Raw genomic sequence first — 20,054 nt, forward strand, 5'->3', positions numbered from 1 at the left:
GCGCGAGACTCCCACAATATCTTGTCAATACTCATAGCAACATGTCGCCATTGACCATTGAGAATGGTCGGACTCTACAGCATACCGATATCTACAGCTTTCCCGATATATGTCCGGCAGCCTTACACTATCAGATATATTATTATCCTCGAATTTTACTATTAAGGTCCTCCCTGAAGTTTCTTGGAACTTTCTCTCTTCCCAGACAGATTATCGGTGTACTCGTAAACCTGACCATGATCGTCGCCAGGAGAGGCTTATGGTGCCTGAATACATGGCACTCTCTCTTTGTCTTTTGCGTTAGCCGCCAGTAGAGAATACAATCTAAAGGTGGGTTACAGCATTAGGGACAGGTACAATATTGATACGTTGCTGCAGATATGACACGATTTTGTACGAGGCCAACTAATATGCTTAATACGGAGGAGTACCCGTCATCAGTGCTAGCCTTTGCCCTAGCACCCTCCAAACTAGGCCACTGCAGTGCCATTAGTCTCCCACGTGTGTAGTACCAGTGCTCATAATCAGCTGAGCACGATTCTCACTCGGACGGTTAGCGGACCAAAGACAGTGGGATCCCGTATAACGTGTGAAGCTAAGGTATTGAGCACGCAGTGCCCCTGTAGAATTATATATATAGCCAGGAACTAAGAATAATGGGAGAGAGGCGCTCACAGCACAGAAAGCACCCAATACATTCATTCACTCCTTCCTTTCATCTTCTACTTCTTTTTACATTGTCCTTCAAGATGAAGGGCGCCATCCTCGCCTCCGCCCTTGCCTCTATGGCTACTGTCCAAGCCTACACTCCCGCCGAACAGATTGATATTCAGTCTAGCCTAATCTCTGACCCTCAAGAGGTCGCCGGAAAAAAGGTGGACTATATCATTGCCGGTGGTGGTTTGACTGGTCTTACTGTTGCCGCCAAGCTGACCGAGGACCCTAATATCCGCGTTCTCGTTATCGAGAAGGGTTTCTACGAGTCTAACGATGACCGTATCATTGAGGACCTTAACGCTTACGGCAACATCTTCGGCAGCACTGTTGACCAAAACTACCTCACCGTTCCAATGGCTATCAACAACCGCACTCTTGACATTAAGTCTGGAAAGGGCCTCGGCGGTTCTACCTTGGTCAACGGCGGCTCCTGGACCAGCCCCGATAAGGTCCAGCTCGACTCCTGGGAGAAGGTCCTAGGCAACCCTGGCTGGAACTGGGAGACCATCTTCGAGTATAAGAAGAAGGTCGAACGTGCCCGTTACCCTACCGCGGAGGAGATTATGGCTGGCCAGCACATCAATGCTACCTGTCACGGCTTTAACGGCACTGTTCACGCCGGTGTCCGTAACACCGGCGAGCCCTATTCCCCTATGATCCGCGCCCTGATGAACACGACCGAAGCTATGGGTGTCCCAACTCAGGTTGACTTCCACTGCGGTCACCCCCGTGGTGTGTCTATGATCCTTAACTCTCTGCACGAGGACCAGACACGTTCCGACGCTGCTCGCGAGTGGCTTCTTCCTAACTACAAACACCCTAACTTACAAGTTCTGACTGGCCAGATCGTCGGAAAGGTCCTCTTCGAGTCGACCGACTATGGTCCGAAGGCTATTGGCGTTAACTACGGTACTAACAAGGCCGTTAACTTCAACGTCTACGCTAAACACGAGGTTCTAGTGGCCGCCGGCTCTGCTGTCTCGCCTCTAATTCTCGAGCACTCTGGTATCGGCCTAAAGTCAGTTCTCGAACCCCTTGGTATCACGCAGCTCGTTGAGCTTCCCGTCGGTCTTAATATGCAGGACCAGACTACTACCACCGTCCAAGCCCGAGCAAAGGCTTCTGGTGCTGGCCAGGGTCAAGCAGTCTACTTCGCCAACTTCACGGAAACCTTTGGTGACCACGCCTCTCACGCTATGAACTTGCTTAACACCAAGCTCGACCAATGGGCTACAGAGACTGTTGCTCGAGGTGGATTCCATAACGTGACGGCTCTTAAGGTCCAGTACGAGAACTATCGTAAATGGCTCCTTGAGGACGACGTTGCCTTCGTCGAGTTCTTCTTCGATAGCAATGGCAAGATGAACTTCGACTTGTGGGACCTTATTCCCTTCACCCGCGGTTCTACCCACATTGCCGATGCCGACCCCTACCTCCAGTCATTCCTCAACAACCCTATGTTCTTCCTGAACGAGTTCGACCTTCTTGGCCAGGCCGCTGCCTCCAAACTTGCCCGTGAGCTCCAGAACATGGGCGATATGAGCGACTACTTCGCCGGCGAGAACATCCCCGGCGCCGAGCTCTTAGCCTATGACGCTTCCCTCGAAGAGTGGGTTGAGTATGTCAAGCAGAACTTCCGTGCCAACTGGCACGCCGTCTCCACCTGCGCCATGATGTCCAAGGAGCTCGGTGGTGTTGTTGACCCTACTGCCAAAGTCTACGGTACCCAGGGCCTTCGTGTTATCGACGGCTCCATCGTCCCCACCCAGATTTCTGCTCATGTCATGACCACTTTTTACGCTATGGCTTTGAAGGTCTCCGATGCTATTTTGGAGGACTACTACAAGCACTGATGTTTGACTATTCAACCCCTCGGTCGGTGTTGATCCTTGATACCGACTACTTTGTGATGGACATCCGATGAAACTACTTGCTTCCACTAGCACTGACCAGATCACCATTTGTCACTATTCCTGTACCTTCTGATCCGTCCGCGACGACATTTGAATTTTTTTTCCGTCTAACGTCACCTTCCTGTTCTAGATATTGCTCTGTTGTTTAGGTTGGAAATTAAATACATTTTTTCCCCGGTTCCTCCAAGAAAGGCACAAATATCGCAAACTACACTCCCAAGGAATACAGTAGGCAGCAGCGCGGTTACCATTGCAGCAGGCGAGAATGCAGAAAGCAAGGTGAGAATCGAAGAGGCTGGCCGGAGGCGAGCAACGGCGTCAGCGATCAGTTTGACACACCGAGCACCTCAGTGTCCTCGGTGGGCCGCTCAGGGTGGGGTGACTAACTATGGGGTGCAATGTACGGTATTTTACCTGCACAAGCATATAAGAGATTGAAAGAGTAGAGCTTATATTCTGACCTTACCTATTGCACCTCTGGCTACTTTTCAAAGGTTTCTCGCGGCAGATACAACTTACCGATTGTGAAGGACTCAGTGTGTAAATTCCGAGTTTACCCGACCTTCAAGGTCAGCTGATTCATCACAGGATCAAAATAAGGCAATGAGGTCTTGTGGTTTGCCACAGCCGGATTTAAAATGGATTCAGATGATTAAGACTCTTCTTCTCGATACTACATCGACCACTTTCACACTGAGTGATAAACTCTGTGGGAGCAAGTGTTTTTGGTGCAAACGGCTCGTCCACCTCAACTTTTTGCTATCCATGGACAATTTCATCAATCAAACTATAAATTTCGGCCGTAACAAACGGCTAAAGAATATTACAACTTATGCGTCAGTATATTGAAGCATAAGACTCCTTTAAGCTTCAGCAAAAATGGCCTGCAAGATGTTAAGATTTACAGGATAACGAGAGACAGATTGAAGAACGACGTTTTGGATGCAAATTTGCTATGTTGAATTGATACAATTCTCTGGAAGCAGGGGGGATCCAGGGGATATTTGACCTGCACTGACGGTGAGCCCTTGACAGTGAGGAATCCCATAGAATCGAGCTGAACAGTCGTTCATCTCGTATTCTGCAGTCCTCCGTGATGCTTCCGAGTCAAAGTAGCTATCATACAAATGTTGTGTTGGCCAACAGGCCAAATCGACATTTCCGAGACAAGGCATATGCTGTTGACCGTCGTTGGCCGTTTGGCTGTCTCGGGCATGCCGACAGGAGGTTTCTATCAGGACATCAACATTTGGATGTCTGGAAGGAAACCTCAACACAAGAAGCGTAGAAATCCTCGGACATTATGCTAATGATATATTTGCAGGTGGGGCTTGACTGGTAACTCAGGGAGGCGGTTTACGAGACCTAAATAGCTAGTGAAGATTCTAGTGAGACGGTACAGGGCCTGCCATAGCAAGCTAGGAATGTATTAGGCCTTCTACAGGAAGGTTGTACATAACAAGCACAGTTGGCACCGGAACGCCCCTAATATGCTCTGGCCTTAGCTCTATATCGGTATATTTATAGAAGCTAGGGAAGAAAGACGAAAAGGTGTTCCGTTTGACCGCAAATAATATTATGTTTCTTGAGCTAGCTAGTCGTTCGAGTAGATATTTTCTAAGAATACATTGTTTTTCTCTAAAAAGGTACTGGCTCTATAATGGTTCATGGTGTTATTAACATTGCCAACGCTCGTTTGGAAACACATGGAAATATCTGCGCAAAGTCATCACCCCTATCATCACTGCGTCCATTTTCTTACGACATCACACAAACAGTGTAGACGCGCCGAGACTTTTGTATTATACTGCTTCTCCTTCGACCTCCACGCTAACACCTGCCACCTAGTACTTCAGAAGGTTACCATGCACCTTGCGGTTTAATTGCGCTCTCCACAGCTTATTCTCGTTGAGGATAAACATGGTACCATTCTGACCAAAGGAGAAGTTCGCAGTTCCATCCTTGACGAGGATCTTGCCGAGCAAGACACCGCCAGCCGTCCAGACGTTGACTCCGTCTTTGCAACCAGCATACACATTGCCGTCCATGTCGACCTTGATGCCATCGGGAGTTCCCCCACCGGGCATAGCAAACACACGTCGATTAGTCAAGAAGGCCTGTCCATGGATGGTCACCAAGTCAAATGCATAGCTAAATAAGACGGTAAGTCAGTCAACCATTCATCCCAGATCGTAACGAAACAATGAGGTCTAACTTACATAGTAGCAGGCTTTAGCAGATCCTCCGACCCGTTCCCATCTGTCTCCGCGGTATCGGTAATGTACACTATTTTCTCATCTGGAGAGAATGTGATTCCGTTCGGGCGGCCGAAGTCATCAGCCATAACGCGCACATTATTCGTGGCAGGATCGTAGCGATACACCTGGTTCGGCAACTTAGGCTTAGGACGAAACCCCTGGCGCCACGCATAGATAGGATCGGTAAACCAGTAAGAACCATCGCTATGTACGACCACATCGTTGACGGAGTTGAATTCGCGTCCGTAGAAGTTGCCAATCACGAGCTCGGACTCGTACGGCGGTTGAGCGGACATCTGGTAAAGACCAGCAGACCTATTGAAAGTACCTTGGCCACACCAGAGGATGCCGTCACCGTTGTTCACGCCTCCATTCGCCATAGGAATCGTAGAATTGATGATCTCGGCTGTGGCGGGGTTCGCACTCACGCTCACTTTGGAGACCTTGATCGTTTCCTTCTTGGTAACTGGGTCGGTGAAGATATTGCTCGACACAAAAAGCGACTCCGTGGACGGAATGTACACGCTCGCCTCGTGCGCGAAAGGGAAGGCATTGTTTTCGAGAAGAAGCTCGAGTTTCGGGGACGAGCCGAGAATGTCGTAGAATTTATTATCATAGACACTGAATGCGGATGGAATTGCAGACGCACTAGCCTTAGCGGCCGAGTGGGTGATCGAGGCAGCCATGAGCGGTAAGGTAGTTTCTGCTGGTAGCCTCCAGTGGAAGAAAAATAACTTATATGCAGGAAAGCCTGGGGTGTTTTTGGCCGGAGTTAGACTGGCTTACCCACCCCACAAATCCACACCCAACCCACCCAATCCACTGTTTGGGTGGATAAGGGCTGGCCCTAATCCAACCCATGTGGATATGGGTTGAACCTGCTGTATCCACATGGATATGGGTTAAACCATTGGGTATATGTGATCTAGGGTCTCTTAAACTAATAAGCTTATCTAACTAGATCTAGGCCTAGATAGAGGGATATTTTTATATATATAGATAGAGAATAATCCTATCTATCTATATATAAAATAAATATTAGATCTACTAAGAAAGGCTAGAGTTATAGTAGTCTTTAGATTTTAGAGGATAGTAGTTAGGATAGTAAGGGTAAGATATATATATCTCTGCACCACCTTTCAACCTAAGCTTAGGGGGGACCCCTACTCCCCTATATAAGCCTATTTTAGCTTATATAATAGGTAATATATAATATTTATACTAATCTATTCTTATATTACTTATTAAATATATAGATATCCTAGTGATGTGGCTAGAATACTAAAAAAATAGGGGGTAATCTAAATACTAGAGGTCACCTGACTAGATAGTATGGATATCCATGGTATCCATAGTTGAGCCCCTGTGGATATAAGGGGTGGGTGAGATACCTGGTGGTTTACCTATAATCCACATGGGTTGGATCAGACATGCTGTGGGTCAACCCATATCCACCCCACAGCCAGTCTAGCCGGAGTAATCCTAGGAAGTGGATAAGATCCACTTAGATTACCCCATTTGGCGTGGGAGAGTCTGCAATCGCCGTACCTGATGCAACCAGTTCCACACAGTGCTTACTATATTGCATGTCCCGACCGGGTCTTACCTCTGCCAATTGCAGCCCACACCGTCGTTGCAGCTCCCTGCTCTGGCGACTTCATCATGTTATACAGCTTTTCATCTTTTTTTAATGCTTCCACCATTGCAGGGTCCATATGCTGCATAAGTGCCGTTGAAATCATTCCAGGATGGACGCTGGTAGCATGGAGTCCTCGCGAACTGTAGCGCCGCTCGATCTCGTTGGCCATATAGATATTGGCGGTCTTTGATTGTCCGTATGAAACCCAGTCGTTGTATTCAGTCTTCTCAAAATTGTAGTTGCCTGATTCATTGATCGAGGCTACATGATGGGCAGAAGAAGAGACGTTGACGACTCGAGATGAGAATTCAGGGCTAGCGCTGGCAAGGAGAGCTGGCTTCAAGAGCTCAAAGAGTAGGAAATGGGCGAGGTGGTTGACTCCAAACTGCATTTCAAAGCCGTCTTTGGTGTACTCCAACTTGGGCAGGGCCATGATGCCGGCGTTATTAACTAAGATGTTGACTTGACCGTTCGACTTCTGGAGAATGGCTTTCGCGGCAGCACGCACGCTGCTCAAGGAAGTATTGTCCATCTCGACAAGTTCAACGCGATCTCGTTCGAGGATTCCGTCCAGAGCAGACTTGGCTTTATCCAGATCTCGTGCTGTCAGGAATAGCCTTGCTCCAGTTAAAGAGAGAGCGCGAGCTGTCTCAATCCCTATTCCAGACGAAGTGCCTGTGATGACGATCACCTTCCCGACTAGCTTGCCCTCCACTGCTTCATCCTTGATGATCTGGAGAGCTGTTGGACGAGCATCACCAGGGCCAGCAGGGTTTAAATGAGCTTCTGCGTAGCGGGACATTATGATTGAATAGAAAACTTTGGCAGTTTAAAACTTGGTAATGATTTGAATAGAAATGGCTTTGATGAGTTTAGGATTCAGCTTTTAAGAGCATCAGTGAACTATTTATCTTTTTTTTTGGCTTTCAACTTCTAGCCCTGGGTTCACAGAATCTTGCTTTGCATTTCAAAGCACCTGGGTTTGTATTTCAAAGCACTGGACTTCTGAAGATTATTGAGGCCTAGTTTCCTTCACCTTTCTATTATCAGACCCACAACCTAGTATGATGACTTTTTTCCCATTTCCAGCCTAGCCTTCTGACTCTCTGAGCTAAATACACCCTGCCTGCCTCCTGGAGTTGTAGACGCCAGAGATTTTGTCGTAGGGTCACGTGACCTCTACTAGCTGAGTCAGCCCTCTGCCCCTATCTTCACCGCTGGTTCGGCTTCCTAGCTAGGGAATCCAACCATCCCCGCGCCACGCCTACGTCAGGTTTGATGACACTTTCTCCTCTTTTGGCCTGGCTCGCGGGACTAGCTGGGCTCGACAAAATGGTTCGGACTTAGCACCAAGGATTCTATGGTCGCCCATGAGGCATTTATATTAAACAGGCAGGACTTGGAAAGTCTAATCTCTGTAGACTTGCAGCAGATTTGTGCACTATGCGCTTAAAGCCTCATACAAACTGTTTTCCACATCATCAATTACAAACTCAGCCCGGTAACTCACCGCCGTCACCGGTGTCGCCACCTATGACCCATCACTCCCAAAACACTATATGAAATGCGATGTTTAACAACTTCCTGCCTCAACAACCATAAAAGCCGAAGGTGTAGTTCTAAAGTGAGGGCCTCATGCTTCTTATGCCACACTATCCTCCCCAATGAAATCACGCTACCGCTAAAAGCTTGGACCTATTTTATTTATTTGCAGAGTGTATTTCTCAAGTTCCGCCATATGACGTTAAAAATAAGGTAGATGTTGTTGTTCAAAACTTTCCCTCTCTGTCTTCTCTACATTCAACCCTGCAAACAAGATAGGCAAGGACCCAGACTGTGCTGCAAGGCGGAAGACGTTTTCTCCCCGCACCTTTGAATGAACTGTTGACGCTGGGAAACTATGTAGAGACAGACCGATTAGTTTTGAGCGATCTGATGAGTGGAAACCGAAGGGTATGAAGGCAGGCACCACAGCTCCAGCACTTTTCGCTTCTCTCTCCTCTCCCGTCTCAGTCCCTCAGTATTCGTCGCGGAACGCACTCTTTCCCCCAAAGTCTAGACTCTTGTCGCAGACTGTATCAGGTTGTAACTTGTTAAGCCGTGTGTGGATCCGGAATCCGGTGAACCATGATTATGAATGCGGACCCGAGAGGCAGGTGTTCGTGTTGGGTTTCCCTTCAGGTTTAGTACCTGATGTCCCCAGTAAAACCTAGGCTCATTTATACTACATCTAATTTGTTCGGCGAATTGGATCACCCAATCTAAAACGGGTTTCCGCGGCTTGTTAATACTAAGGGGGTGGATTTTGGTCTAATAACCACCTGATGGCTCCTGTAAAAGGATAAAGTAGAAGATATAAAGGATGTAGTAAATATCCCAGCCTTTAGTTAACTTAGTCGGAACCTAGCCTTGGATCAGCCAGTTGGCAAAGTCAAGGAAACCTGTGGCTGAGATGATGCTGTACTTATCCAGCTCAGGGATATCCCATTTATAAGTGTTTTTAATGGTCTGCTTGCGGTCATTTACCTCCTAGAGCAGCTGGTCGCAGAGCTCCTTGATGATTGGGCTGTAATCTGGCATAACTGTTTAATGCTTTGGATATGGATAAAGGAGTGGAAAATAAGCTAATTAGTATAAACTAGGAGAATTAATTCAGCCATGAGAGGATTATTTGTTATTCTATTTATACCCTTCATTATTCATCATGACACAGTGGCAGAAACTCATGATATACAAGACTACATAAGAGACGTCCACTAGTTCCACCAGCTGGACTTGACAAATCCTCGGGGATAGCTATTATCCCAGATTCTATGGTATGTAACAATATACGTGCAACCTGGGAGTTCTGCTGTGCTACAACGTCGCAAGTCCTACCATGTACCTAGAAAGTAAATACGCATAGACGCAATACGCGCTGGAGAGAATGGTGTCATAAAGGAGCTGAAAGGTATAAAATCGCGGTATTTCCATTGTCCTCTCTATCCATCATCATCATCATCATTCTTCCTCCCTCTCCTAATCCAGTATAAGCCTGTTTTATCATCTCCGGTCAACTTGCATCACAGTCCTAAGCATCATGAAGTACTCTGCAGCCACACTCCTCCTTCTGGCAAGCAGTGCCTTGGCCATTCTAATGAGTAATGTGAGCACTCTTTTCCTTGTGGTACAGAACATACTGGCATCGTTCAAGCTAACCACTAGGATGTGTTCTTGTTTTAGGCAAACATGGTCCCTGGAAAGCGTGATATATCTGCTACTGAAATCCAGAGCAGCCAGGATGATGCGTCTGTCGACCAGAAGTTCTATCTTGATCCTATCGTTGGCTGGCTTTATGGACCCGACAAGCCCGATCGCTTCATGACCGAGAACATGGACGACTAATATGAGTTGGTTTCTAACCCAGTCATGGTACAGCCCAGGAGCACATCAGGCAATGTGTGCCATAGAGAATTAGTTAAAATATAGGATTCGTTTATTTGATGTTTGGGTTCTTGGAATGAGTCTCAAGTTCAACACTTGGAGCGAATCAATCAGGTTCTATAGGAATGTATCTGAGCTTTCATGTCACTCTCTCTCAGCTTGAAGCTATTGATAATTCAGTTCAGTATACTGCTTATTCCATGGTTAAAATAGTCTAAGTCTAGTATTCAGGGCTGTGTGTAGTAAAATCCCAACATCTCAATGTAAACAACATCTCCAAAATGTTCTCAAAATTATACATCCGGACGGTGCATTCCTAAGAATGGAAGAAATAATCTGTACAGGTCTACAGGATGCTGACCATATTTATTCGCCACCATGGCACTTGGTTCTCAAGACACCCTTTTAGCTTACTGAAATACGGATGACATGATTACTCCAACCAAGTACACATAACACTAAGGTAGTAATAATTTATCTGAATGACTTCTGTTTCCTGAGAGCTGCGGTTGTTGCTGTATCTCATCTTTTCCGACAGATATGGCTGCACACGGATATCCAATATCGGAGAAGCAGTTAAACACTCTGAATATACATGATATATCAACATGTATATATTGACAGCACTTCATATAACCAATATCAACTCCTTGGCATCCCCGCATTCCTTTTGTCAGACCCTGGGATCCGTCTCTGCGGTTCTCTGCTAGTCAACTACTTTAGGAATGAGGTGATATAGTCCCTAGACTATATCTAATACTTACCTAAGGCCTACTGCCCAGATTGGGAAGCCCTGTTCTCCACACCCTATGGTCGTATGTAGAAGATTGGGCTTTAAACTCAATCATGTACATATTCATTAAGTTCATTCAAGCTACAAAGTCGATGGTCAAGTGTGCAGTGCCAGGTCAGACGGTTCCTATCTCAGGTAAACTTCAGTTGACTTTCAGCTTTCGATCTCTAGGACGATGGCAGAGCTACTTTCCAAATATGAATGGAGTGATGTAGGTTTAAATGTGTAATCACCTAAGTAAAGATAACGCTAGAGTCTACAGCGAAGTCGCAGCAAAAATTTAGTATGTAAGGTTTCCATTCCATTAATCTAATAAATCCTTAAAAACCATAACTAATGGTTTTAACTAAACTCAAATTAGTTTCACCCTAGGGAAACTGAAACCGGTGCAATTCCCTAGGCTAGGCACCAAACCCTCACTGCTGCGGGTTCGGTGAGGGTTGGATTCGATTTTAGCAGTTCGGTTATGCAACTCTAATAGTTAACATTATCCTTCCAAACCTATCCTTAGGTAAGTTTAAGATTAGGTTAGGGGGGAGGAGTGCTGGATGTCTAAATTTAAGGTTATAGGGCTAGAAGCCTAGAACACTATACCAGCCTGGCTACTAAGCCTATTTATGCATAGGCGCGGAGAGAGACTCTGGCACACATGCATAAAGGATTATTTCACTACGACCGCGACTACCTTGAGAGCTCCCTTATGAACCAGTCTTATGTTCTCGGTCCCGTGTTCGCTGGTAGCGGCTTGTACCGCACGGGGACCCGGCGGGATCGTCCAACCGAAGAGTTCATTCTTGACTGGGCGTTGATTGAATTTCCGGAAGTCGACTCGGTGTCAATGTTGTCGTTGCATTGCTGAGCGCAGCACGTGTCCCTCTGAATCAAATTGTCTTCATTTGACCAGAATAGGGGGGTCGGAGGCTGTCGACTGATGCGCCGCGAAGATATCGTAAAATATCACATCACTTTGGGCCGAAGACAGGTTGAAACAAAGAGATTGTGGTCTGTATTAGTTGGACCTGCAGCCAGAATGGCCAATCACTTCCGTCAAGGCCATCAAAAGCATCAAGATATAGCAAAAACAAAAACAAAAACATACAACAGCCGGGATTCACTGGTGGTCACCCACCCAACTACTAACCGGCCGGCGAGTGGCTTAAGTATGGCTGAGCGGACGGGAAGCCCTGTTTTCCACACCCTATGGTCGTATGTGCTAGGATTCCAAGAATCCAATATGATAAAGAGCATGTCGGGGATGCACCTATAACTCCGGAAGCTGGTCATGACTTCCTTTTACCTCACTCACGGATCGTCAATATAGATTTTGGACGCTGGGTAGTTCAGGGGCTGCTGAATTCAGGTGATTACCTATTGCTTTATCCTAAACATATTCCCAACACAAGTCCTGGTATAGTGGTGGCAGATTGTCCGATCTGGAGGGGATGACATTTCGCTCTTTTGAATGCTGGGGATCGATTCTCAGTATGAACGGTTAGCCCGCTGGGAAGGATGCCAATGTTGGCTAGCATTTGCTGCAGGCCATTGTAGTAATCCGGACTCCGGAGATGCAAGCTCTTGGCTTCGTCTTGTTGACATTGGCTGTTCAGGGAAGATAGACGTCCGTAGGCTCTTAATTGTAGTCTCTGGTCCATATATGTACTCCAGAGTTTACAAAGAAAGAATCTTACATTTTGCAATCCCATAGTAGGTGTCGCCAAAGCAGCTGTGAAGTCTGTAGAGAAGCTGCAGGAGGCTATATAGGGGCCAGCTTGAAGGCAAGAGCATGTAGAATATTTACGGGAAGTATTGAACTTTGAGTGTGGGAGAGAGATATGCTAATGTCTGATAGGTCTTCGATGCTCTGCCCTGGAATAATTATCTGAGCAAAAGCCCCATCCTGAAAATAAAGTGAGAACAGTATGAGGATCAATAAGTGAAGATATCTTTTGATCATCGCCGTGGCGTAGAGTAATCAAGTAGAGCTTATATTAGACTGCAGCTCTAATGGATTGGACCCGAACATGGAGTCAGGACTTATCAAAACGAAGCCAGGTTGCATCCAATCTGACGATGTGGATATTCACTACCTCAACCATGTCAATAAAGCACAATAGCCACTATGGCCTCACTGACTACTACTAATTCAGGATGGACAATGTTCGTACACTACTCCGTCCCTCCTCCTCCTCTTCCTGTTTTCATTTTACTCAATTTGCATATTGACTCGCTCCTTCCCCAGCTGAAGCACCATCAACCCGCCTCACCTTCAAATTTCAGATCTAATCAAGGGCGTACTTTTATTGCGTTGCACTGTTGATCGGCTGTCACATCATCACCTCGACGTATCACCTCGCACGCCTCATCTGAGCACTCTCGCCCGTCATGTCTCACTGGGCACTATTTTCCGCCTTCGTCCTAGCTGCCGTTCTTCTCGCTTGTTGGATTGCGCGGGTTATCCGACCGGAGTAAGCTCCTCCTCATCCTCCTCCTCTCCCGGTACAGGACTGATGTGTCTGTTGAAACCTAGACTCGACAGGATACTTGATCGCTTGTTCCCGGAATACCGCCCGAAGACGCTGAGAGAATATTTCTTCGCTCTCAAGCTTGTTCGAAAACGACGTAAGACGCGACGGTCATACTGCATATCCATGGAGGAATCTAACGAGGATTCTACAAATAGGTCGGTGGACCTGGCCTTCACGATGGCGACGAATGTCACGGGTCGGACAGGATGACCTGGAGGCGCGAATACAAGCTGCGAGACTGGAGTAGTATCACCTTGAGTCTGAGGAAGTTCTGATCTCAGTGTATCTATGATCAGCAGGTCGTCTCTGGCCGTTCGCAGCTCTGCCAGTCGTACGGTGTCTGGCTAGATGCTACGGGAACAATGGATATGCGTGAAGAATCAACTCAGCCACGTTTGTCTACAATAAAATATTTGCTAAATTATTCTGCGAGCGAACCGATAGTAAATTGAAGCCTTTCCCATTTCAGAACGACATGAAGCAGTAAATGAATCCACAAGCGTATATTTCGGGTTCCTGAACGAGGGACGAAGTATCTTTGCCACCCGTCACTGCACTGCTCCAGACTATTCTTTGTGGACCAGGACCACTCCGCAGTCACCAGAAGTCTTCGTCGTAGCCTCGTCAATCGCCCTTTCGTAATCCTTGAAATCAAATTCAATGTTGTGGAATCTGGACAACGACAGGTTCCCCATCTCGATGAGCCGGATCAACTTCGCAGGAGCAGTTCCGTCGAACATAAAGTTCCCTTCACCGTGATATTACGCGTCATGAGCTCAGAATAAGACAAGGTGACCGAATCCGAAGCTCCACCCATAAGAACCGCGCGACCGTTGGCCTTCAACGCCGATATAGCAGAAGGGACGTGTATCCATTTCTGCCCCTCTGCAGCAGATGCTGGAGTGAGATCAAGGAACAGATCCGCACCAAGTCCGCGCGGTGTCGCTTTCCTCAGCGCATCTTTCAAGGAAGTCTCATCGACACTTTCCGTCGCAACGCCGACTACCTTTCCCTTTGGATAGCCATCCTGGATCTTCTCCAGGGAACTCATCCGTCGTCCTACAGCAACAACCCTCCCCGCCCCCATGGCAAGCGCCACATCAATTGCAGCACCACCGAAATGCCCCGTCGCAAAACACACAATCACGGTCTCGCCCGGCTGCAGTGCCCCGGAGAGCAGTCCGCCATACGGAACAAGGAGGGTGTTGATCCAGGTCAGGCGGGCCGGGGAATAGCCCATCTGCTGGAGCAGAAGCGACTCATCGAGAACATGCACGTTCTCCAGCGGGACGATCTGTTTCTCTGCCCACGAGCCATGGCGCCAGTCGTTTTCGGATAGGATGCGCGCTTGGGGCGTTATGCCGCCGAAGAGACCTTGCAGGATGGCGGTGCCTTGTTCTTTGAGAGGGTCATCGCGGGCGCGTACGTTAAGGTCGACGTAGACTAGTTGGCCGGGTTTGAGGGTCGTTGTGTCGGATCCGAGGACCTCGATGCGGCCGATTGGGGATGCGCCGGGGGTGAAGGGGAAGGGGAGTGGGTAGGGGAGCTTGCCAGTGAGTATTGCGCGGTAATATGCGAGGATAGGGCTGGCGAGGACCTTGATGAGGACTTGGCCGGATTGAGGGGTGGGTGTTGGGACTGTGGCCAGGGTGAGTGGTGAGTTGATTTCAGAGAGGATGATGGCTTGGTGAGTGGTCATTTTGAAAGTAATGGAATGCTAGGAGAGATGTCTTTGTGATGGATTGTGAGGTGTATATCTGGCACAAGAATGCATCTTATAAGCTACTCAGATGGGGTTATCGGACTTTGGCTGGTTCAGTCGAAGTGAGACCGCTTATCTTCAAAGGGCGTGGACTAACGCCATGAATCGTGTTCGGAGCAGACATGATATCTCCTTTTGACTTTCAAACGAATATGTGTGCTCGTATTCAATATATCCTCGTGCATTTACTGACCGGATTATCAAAGGCTTATCTACGGTTGGCATCTCCGTTTGTACGCCAAGGCAGTCGATTCGCCGCCCTAAGTCCGACCTGGCCTCAAGGTGTTTATCACCGGCGTTAATGAGCATAATACGAGACGTGGCTCACGCACAAGGACGCTATATTGAACACGAGCTTGCGGGCAATGGCCAATGATCGGGTATTTTTACAATCAATCAAGCTGGTAGGTTGTGCTTCCTGGCAGCACCTCGTATGTAGAACGGTGGCGCATGCCACAATTTTGGACTTGCTGATGAGGGGCAGATTTCTAAATGAAATGTTGCAAGTACGAAAAGGATTCATGCCTGCTTTCCCCCTTCGACCGACTCCTCGAAACTATGCCGCGATACGGGCCAAACCAGACATGGATTGTTGAACAAGGCGAGGAGGGTTACACTATACAGAACAAATAAAATTGGGCTTATGACAAATTTGCGATCAAGATCCCAAACAAAAACCTGGCTTGGACTGCAAAAGGAGAAATGAATGAGCTATATCTGGAAGAGGAAAATGGGTCAGAGGTGCAGAGGTTCAAGATTGTGTGGATGCCCGAAGATTGAATGTTTATTTGCCACTGTGCTTGGCACACCATTCAAAAGGATAACGGGGGGGTCTACGTTTATAACCTTGGCACCCATAGTATTATCAAGACATGATCAGGATATGTCCGTACTCCGTACTAAACAGACTTGCCTTGTTGGGAGATGTCCTTAAGCGGGATAGCGTCATCTGCCCCTCATCCTCCCAGACTGCGGGGTAATTCCACATAGATCTTGAGACAGTATTTAACAGGGTATGTAGATAGAGGGCATGGTCTCTCGAATTGTTGCCAGATTGATCATATAGTGGACCTAGGGCTCGTCAGGCACGATCCCTACCCATCATGCCATCTCACCATCCACGGATTGACCGTCGTACGACGCCATGGACAGGGTTCCCCGATTCGGACCAACAACAGAGTACAGGGTAAGCTCGACGAATGAATACCGGAACATTCGTGAAACCATGCAGCCCAATGAACCCGAAGGCCCGAAAGACAACAGACAACGACGTATGACGACTTACCAAGTCGGGAACAATGGTCACCTTACTTGAAATCCTGCCGGATTTTTGCATCTATAGTGACCAGTGAAAGCCCCCCACGTCGCGGCACAAAGATGCGGGTCTGCGAAGAAACGTGATTTATGTTGTCATCGCTTTCCACTCTACGTGCCTTTTTTCCTACTCCTAACTTATCTGACGACAAAGTGATGGTCACTTATGAGCAGACGATAACACTGCGTTGTCGAGATGACGGAAGAAAAGGTCATACCAGGCAAGTTGGAAGTCGCGCTCTTTCTCGCCGCAAGCAAGGGCTACGATACGATCGTCAAACTCCTCCTCAGCACTCCAGGTGTGCGTCTCGACTTCAAGGACGAAGATGGTCGGAATGCAGTCTCCCTAGCCGCGGAAGGTGGACATGAGAGCGTTCTCCAAATTTTGCTCGAGACTGAGGCAGTAGATGTGAATGCGGTGGATGCTAAAACAGGCCAATCGCCGCTGTGTTGGGCAGTCAAAAATGGACACGCAGGCGTTGTGGGGAAATTACTCGCCCTTGAAAATGTCGACCCGAATATTCCCGATGCCAGAGGAGAGACACCCTTGTACGCGGCTGTGAAGAGCGGAAACCAGGGTATTATCGAACAATTACTCGCCCGCGCGGATCTCAATGCGAACACGCCAGACGCTGCTGGGCAAACGCCGCTATACTGGGCTGTCAAGAATGGAAACGAGGCGGTTGCGGGGGCTTTACTCGGACGCGCTGAAGTCGACCCGAACGCCGCTGGTGCCGATGGACAAACGCCGTTGTACTTGGCTGTGAAGAATGGGCACGAAGGGATTATGAATCGTCTACTCGCGCGCGGTGAGATCGATCCCGACATCCCCGACGTCAATGGCCAGACTCCCTTCTATTGGGCTGTGGAACAGGGGAACCAGCCGTTTGTGGTGCAGCTTCTCAAAGTGAATGCCGATCCCGATGTCAAGGATAATCATGGGCGGACGCCGTTGCTGTGGGCTGCGGAGAAAGGACACGAAGAGGTGGTTCGATTACTGATCGGGTCGAGAAGAGTCAATATCAATGCTGCCGATGCGGTCGGGAGGACGCCGTTGTGGTGGGCTGCGCACAATGGTCACCTTCCGGTGGTCCGACTGCTTGTGCGCCATGGCGCTGACAGAGAGGCACAACCTTCCCCCAATGACGAAAAGGGGCCACGCGGCACACCGCTGTACCAGGCCGGCAGAAGGGGGCATGCAGACATAGTGAAATACTTGATCAAGAAGGGCGCCGACATCGATTCACCGTGCGGAGAGTCCGGTCTCCCGCTTCTGTTGGCGTTGGTAGTATACGATCGCACGAAGCGCGGGATGAAAATGCTCAATGTGCTGCTTGAGAAAGGTGCCAATGTCAACGCGAGAGATACCAAAGGGAGGACTACACTACACATATTAGCGAAGGATGGCGATGTGGATCTGACTGCCCTGTTCCTGCAGAGAGGTGCACAGGTAAATGCTGCAGCCAAAGATGGTACAACACCGCTGCATCTAGCCGTGCTTCACGAACACGACCAGATAGTCGAGATGCTCCTGGCCAATGGTGCAGACCCCGAAGCAGCGGACAGCACAGGAGATACACCCCTTCATCTCGCAGTGTTAGGAGGGCACAGACGACTCGTCGGGTTGCTACTAGAAAAAGACTCAGATATCAACGTGACCAACCACTGCGGAGAAACACCGCTGCACAAGGCAGTAGATCGCGGACATCGCAAGATGGTGGAGTTTCTTTTGAAGAACGGGGCGGAACTCGAGATGGAGGACGACTACAAGAGGACTCCGCTGCATCGCGCAGTCAAAGCGAAGAACCATGTCATGAGGTTGCTGGTGAACAAGGGCGCCAACATCCACGCAGTAGATATGTACGGTCAGACCGCTCTGCACATCGCTGCCCAAGCCGGATTACGTGACGATGTGCACTTTCTCCTGGGGCACGGCGCAGAAGCTGAATTGAAAGACCACAAGGGTCGGACACCACTGGATCTGGCAGTCAAGGCCGGCGAGGTCGAGGTCGAGGAACTCCTTCATGAAATGAGTCTTGTCGTCGTCGACGGATCGTCGGGAAGCGAAGAGTCGGGGGCTGACAACGGGTAGTTGACAAGGTGGCTGTCTGGAGATTAAGAGTCTATGACATGATTGGATTGGCTAACTGTATTTTTATGTCATCATTCTAGATCTGCATGAAGCGTAGTCTGCGTCTCATCCGTCATTTTACGACACCCCCGTGGTGAACTCACATAACAATAGAAATAGACATGTAGGTCAACGTCGCTACCGGACAATCTCATGATTCTTACACCTCCGCTGTCCCATGCTGCTCCCTCACACCCAACGGCGTATGCCTCCCACTACTCATCGACCGACCCATATCCTCCGACGGCATGGACGAATGCGCCACAGACCCCTGCCAATACGACTGCCCCGACAACGACGGCACGCTCTCCAGCTGTGACCTCCTCTCGTCGCAGAACATGATCGACTCACGATCCACCTTCAACTGGCTCGCTGATTTTCCGTTCTCGGGGGTCAGGGCCAACATGGAGAGAGAAGATTCCTTGCCGAGTTGCTTCCTCGCCTCGATGCGCCGTTTCTTGGTGCGATTGCGGAAGCATCGGGCGATGCAGGCGCCTACGAAGAAGGAGCCCAGGATGCTGCAGGTGACGATGGCGGCGATGGTCCCACGGTGGTTCCATTCTTTTAATTCTGCCGATTCTGTGGGGGTTGGTGTGGTGGTTGAGGTCGTCGTTGTTGTTGCTGTGGTTGTTGTGGATGAGGATGATGTGGTGGTGGTGCTGGAGGTACTGGATGTTGTAGTTGAGGTTGTCGTAGCTGCTGTAGTTGTTGTTGTGAATGATGAAGACGCTGTTGAGGTGCTCGAGGCAGTCGTGGATTCTGAGGTCGCCGTCGCATCGGAACGGCTGGTCGTTGTCACGGAGGTCACACTCTCGGCAGCGGAGGTTGATGTAACTGCATCCGTGATTGTCGTGGTATCGCGCTTTAGTATCCATTCTCCAAATCGTCCTTCCAGCCTCGAGTTACGGCTGTCATCGGGATTTGAGTCTTGTGAAGGCGTGATCCTTGTTGCCAGTGATAGGTTTTGTTCTCCGGCTCCTTTGAAATTGGATTGACAGACCACCAGCTGGATCGCTATCAACGACGCAAATATAACGGTCACTCGCATATTGACTGATTGATAACTTTGTCAATAATCTCTATTTGGTTTCAGGTACAATAATGGTGGGAAAACAACCACTTAAATTGGTCCCAATCAAAGTGGATTCTGCCTTTTGCCACATGTTCGTCCGCAGTCTACTCTTCTTGCGATTCTACATGGACTATTTTTGTCGATACTGCCAGTCATCCAAGGCTTCAAAAGGCTCAATATCCACTGAGTTCGTCCAGAGTTGACAAATGTAGCCTGAGTGAACATACGTATCCGCCACGCGGCAACGACCCACAGGGCTGGTTGCTTATCTGGATTTTTCTACATGACGACGACCGTAGTCAAGCCACATGTGCCGGCAATTGATTCAGACAAATTTCTTGAATTTCCTATTCTCTAGCGGACTTGGACAAAGATATAAATATCCTCCAGGGCAAGTTGGAGCGAATCAGTATAAATACGTCAAGAATCAAAGAACCGTCAATTCCCACACTGCCACATTGTGGGGGCATGAAACAAATTCGAAAATGAGATATGATACTGCTGAAT

At 48.5% G+C, this 20,054-nt stretch overlaps 7 protein-coding genes and 1 non-coding gene across 8 annotated transcripts; 3 read left to right on the forward strand and 5 right to left on the reverse strand.

The window, feature by feature from the left end:
* Positions 1 to 749: 749 nt before the first annotated feature.
* Aspvir_009325 (GMC family oxidoreductase) lies at positions 750 to 2,570 on the forward strand (the record flags this gene model as incomplete). The annotated part of the gene is made up of 1 exon (XM_043272472.1): positions 750 to 2,570. The coding sequence occupies one exon, from the start codon at positions 750 to 752 to the stop codon at positions 2,568 to 2,570; it is 1,821 nt and encodes a 606-aa protein (XP_043128407.1).
* Positions 2,571 to 4,474: 1,904 nt separating this feature from the next.
* Positions 4,475 to 5,574, reverse strand: Aspvir_009326 (SMP-30/gluconolactonase/LRE family protein; the record flags this gene model as incomplete). The annotated part of the gene is made up of 2 exons (XM_043272473.1): positions 4,475 to 4,781; positions 4,850 to 5,574. 2 exons carry the CDS (start codon positions 5,572 to 5,574, stop codon positions 4,475 to 4,477), a joined length of 1,032 nt encoding a protein of 343 aa, XP_043128408.1.
* Positions 5,575 to 6,392: 818 nt separating this feature from the next.
* Positions 6,393 to 7,329, reverse strand: Aspvir_009327 (uncharacterized protein; the record flags this gene model as incomplete). Its single annotated transcript, XM_043272474.1, has 2 exons — positions 6,393 to 6,436; positions 6,495 to 7,329. The coding sequence occupies 2 exons, from the start codon at positions 7,327 to 7,329 to the stop codon at positions 6,393 to 6,395; spliced, it is 879 nt and encodes a 292-aa protein (XP_043128409.1).
* A 2,277-nt stretch (positions 7,330 to 9,606) lies between these two features.
* Aspvir_009328 (uncharacterized protein) lies at positions 9,607 to 9,911 on the forward strand (the record flags this gene model as incomplete). Its single annotated transcript, XM_043272475.1, has 2 exons — positions 9,607 to 9,672; positions 9,750 to 9,911. 2 exons carry the CDS (start codon positions 9,607 to 9,609, stop codon positions 9,909 to 9,911), a joined length of 228 nt encoding a protein of 75 aa, XP_043128410.1.
* Positions 9,912 to 11,835: 1,924 nt separating this feature from the next.
* Positions 11,836 to 11,955, reverse strand: Aspvir_r0019. The gene has a single exon (XR_006253209.1). It is a non-coding gene; the product is annotated as a 5S ribosomal RNA (ribosomal RNA).
* Positions 11,956 to 13,977: 2,022 nt separating this feature from the next.
* On the reverse strand, positions 13,978 to 14,967 carry Aspvir_009329 (putative isopropanol dehydrogenase; the record flags this gene model as incomplete). Its single annotated transcript, XM_043272476.1, has 1 exon — positions 13,978 to 14,967. The coding sequence occupies one exon, from the start codon at positions 14,965 to 14,967 to the stop codon at positions 13,978 to 13,980; it is 990 nt and encodes a 329-aa protein (XP_043128411.1).
* Positions 14,968 to 16,540: 1,573 nt separating this feature from the next.
* Positions 16,541 to 18,436, forward strand: Aspvir_009330 (ankyrin repeat domain-containing protein; the record flags this gene model as incomplete). The annotated part of the gene is made up of 1 exon (XM_043272477.1): positions 16,541 to 18,436. The coding sequence occupies one exon, from the start codon at positions 16,541 to 16,543 to the stop codon at positions 18,434 to 18,436; it is 1,896 nt and encodes a 631-aa protein (XP_043128412.1).
* Positions 18,437 to 18,635: 199 nt separating this feature from the next.
* Positions 18,636 to 19,523, reverse strand: Aspvir_009331 (uncharacterized protein; the record flags this gene model as incomplete). Its single annotated transcript, XM_043272478.1, has 1 exon — positions 18,636 to 19,523. One exon carries the CDS (start codon positions 19,521 to 19,523, stop codon positions 18,636 to 18,638), a length of 888 nt encoding a protein of 295 aa, XP_043128413.1.
* Between the last annotated feature and the right edge of the window lie 531 nt (positions 19,524 to 20,054).

This window comes from Aspergillus viridinutans, assembly GCF_018404265.1.
Source record: "Aspergillus viridinutans IFM 47045 DNA, scaffold_8, whole genome shotgun sequence".
In the NCBI taxonomy this organism is placed as follows: Eukaryota; Fungi; Ascomycota; class Eurotiomycetes; order Eurotiales; family Aspergillaceae; genus Aspergillus; species Aspergillus viridinutans.